Source organism: Capsicum annuum, unplaced genomic scaffold, assembly GCF_002878395.1.
Source record: "Capsicum annuum cultivar UCD-10X-F1 unplaced genomic scaffold, UCD10Xv1.1 ctg81607, whole genome shotgun sequence".
In the NCBI taxonomy this organism is placed as follows: Eukaryota; Viridiplantae; Streptophyta; class Magnoliopsida; order Solanales; family Solanaceae; genus Capsicum; species Capsicum annuum.
Genome location: NW_025892339.1, coordinates 1 through 2,546, shown reverse-complemented (window position 1 = coordinate 2,546; position 2,546 = coordinate 1). Strand labels below are relative to the sequence as shown.

The following is a 2,546-nucleotide window of genomic DNA, read 5'->3' as shown; positions in this document are numbered from 1 at the left end:
TATGCCTGTGAATTCCTTATGCAGGCGTTCGGGCTCCAACTAAACATGGAGTTGCAATTGGCATCGCAGTTCGCTGAAAAGCATGTTTTGAGGACACAAACATTGTTGTGTGACATGCTTCTCCGTGAGTCACCTACGGGGATAGTTACTCAGAACCCCAGTATTGTCGACCTTGTGAAATGTGATGGGGCCGCTTTGTACTACCAGGGGAAATACTATCCTTTGGGTGTTACACCTACGGAAGCTCAGATAAAGGGCATTGTGGAGTGGCTATTGGCTTGTCATGTGGACTCAACAGGCTTAAGTACTGATAGTTTGGCTGATGCAGGGTATCCTGAGGCAGCTTCTCTTGGTGCTGCTGTTTGTGGGATGGCTGTTGCTTATGTAACTTCGAAATATTTCCTGTTTTGGTTCCGTTCGCACACTGCAAGCGAGATAAAGTGGGGTGGTGCAAAGCATCATCCAGAAGACAAAGATGATTGTAAGAAAATGCATCCACGTTCATCGTTTAAGGCATTTTTGGAAGTTGTTAAGAGCCGTAGTTTACCATGGGAGAATGCAGAAATGGATGCAATTCACTCTTTGCAGCTAATTCTACGTGATTCATTCAAGGGCGCTGAGGCAAGTAGTTCTAATGCTATTATGCATGCTCCGCTTTGGGAAGAGGGGTTGCAAGGGATGGATGAACTGAGATCTGTTGCCAGAGAAATGGTTAGATTGGTAGAGACTGCTACAGCACCCATATTTGCCGTTGATGTTGAAGGTTGTATAAATGGATGGAATGCTAAAGTTGCTGAGTTGACTGAGTTGTCAGTTGAAGAAGCAATTGGGAAGTCGTTGGTTCATGAACTTGTCCATGAAGAATCAAAGAGTACTGCCGAGGACCTTCTCCACAATGCTTTAAGAGGTTATACCAATCTGCTGTTCACTTCTTTCATTCCAATAAGTGCATTTCATTACCTGTGGAGTTTCCTTACACTGTATTGTGCGATTATTCTCTTTCGTGGCAAAGACATCACGGGTTTTAATGATCTCTACTTATGTTTTCTCCTGGAATCATGCAACAAAATGATGGTTGCTTATATGCTTTTATCCATTAAAAGTAAATAAAATCATGAGATCTAGTCTTTCATTTACAGGAAAGAGGATCAACCGAAGGGCGGGGTGGCATGTTGGTTTATATTGCTATTTTCTTTCTGTTGGATAGATATTTTACGAATAAGAAGCTCTTTACAAAGATGTATCTTTTATACGTTGAATGACTACTGTCCATATCCTTGCGTAAACTACAGGTTGTTGGTTCATAAAGATTTATATACTGCTGCTGATATAAGAATTGACTAACTTATATTATGTGTTTGCCCTGGTCTGCCAGAAATTTTTAATATTTTAGCAACTCTTCGCTGCTTATGCACTTAAAAGTTAGACGTTAGCACATATGAAATGTTGGATTAGATTGTGATAAGCTAGTCCAGAAACCATACCATGTCATGAACTGCCTGAAACGGAAACATAGAAGTAACCAAGATCTTTTATTGATGATTTAGCATGTAACAACTTGCGTCAGAGATTTCTTGATTTGATCATGAGATAATCTATGTTTTTTGGGGAGGTCACTTCCAATCTTGAGTTTTCAATATTTATTAACTATAGGTGGTTTTAGAGCACATGAGCTTATAAAATGAAGTTGCATTTAATGTCAGAGATTCAGGCTAATCGCGACAGTGGGGGTGACAACATTCTCACTTTAGTGTATATGTAGCGTGAGTTTCTTGAACGTTGCACATTGAAACTGATTGTTATCCACCCTCTTCATGTCCAGACACCTACAGAAAACGAAAGAGGAGAGAAACCTAATATTGTTGCTAAACCAATCACAGGTGAAGAAGATAAGAACGTAGAAATAAAGTTAAAGACATTTGGAGCTGAGCAACTGAAGAAGACTGTTTTCGTGGTGGTTAATGCTTGCTCTAACAAGGACTACACAAATAACATCGTTGGTGTTTGCTTCATTGCCCAGGATGTCACCGCCCAAAAAGTTGTACTGGATAAATTTGTTCGAATTCAAGGTGATTACAAGGCCATTATGCACAGCCTGAATCCTCTAATCCCGCCCATATTTGTATCAGATGAGAACACTTATTGCTTTGAGTGGAACACTGCAATGGAAAAACTTAGTGGTTGGAAAAGAGAAGAAGTCATTGGTAAGATGTTAGTTGGTGAGATTTTTGGCAGTTTATGTAGGCTCAAGCGCGCAGACGTCACGACCAAATTCATGATCATGTTGCATCAGGCAATTGGAGGCCAGGAGATAGACAAGTTCTCGTTTTCCTTTTGTGACCGAAATGGAAAATTTGTTCAATCTCTTTTGACTGCAAACAAGAGAGTCAATGTGGATGGCCAAATTATTGGTGCTTTTTGCTTCTTGCAGATTGCAAGTCCTGAATTGCAGCAAACTCTAAGGCAGAGACAACAGGAAAGGACGAGTAACGTTTGGATGAAAGAGTTGGCTTACCTTTGTCGGGAAATAAAGAATCCTCTAAATG

At 40.4% G+C, this 2,546-nt stretch overlaps 1 protein-coding gene across 1 annotated transcript; it reads left to right on the top strand.

The window, feature by feature from the left end:
• Positions 1–2,542, top strand: LOC107853924 (phytochrome B-like; the record flags this gene model as incomplete). Its single annotated transcript, XM_047405808.1, is given in 2 exon segments — positions 1–907; positions 1,881–2,542. Coding segments are annotated over 2 exon segments (1,569 nt in total), but the record flags the coding sequence as incomplete, so codon positions are not given.
• Positions 2,543–2,546: the final 4 nt, after the last annotated feature.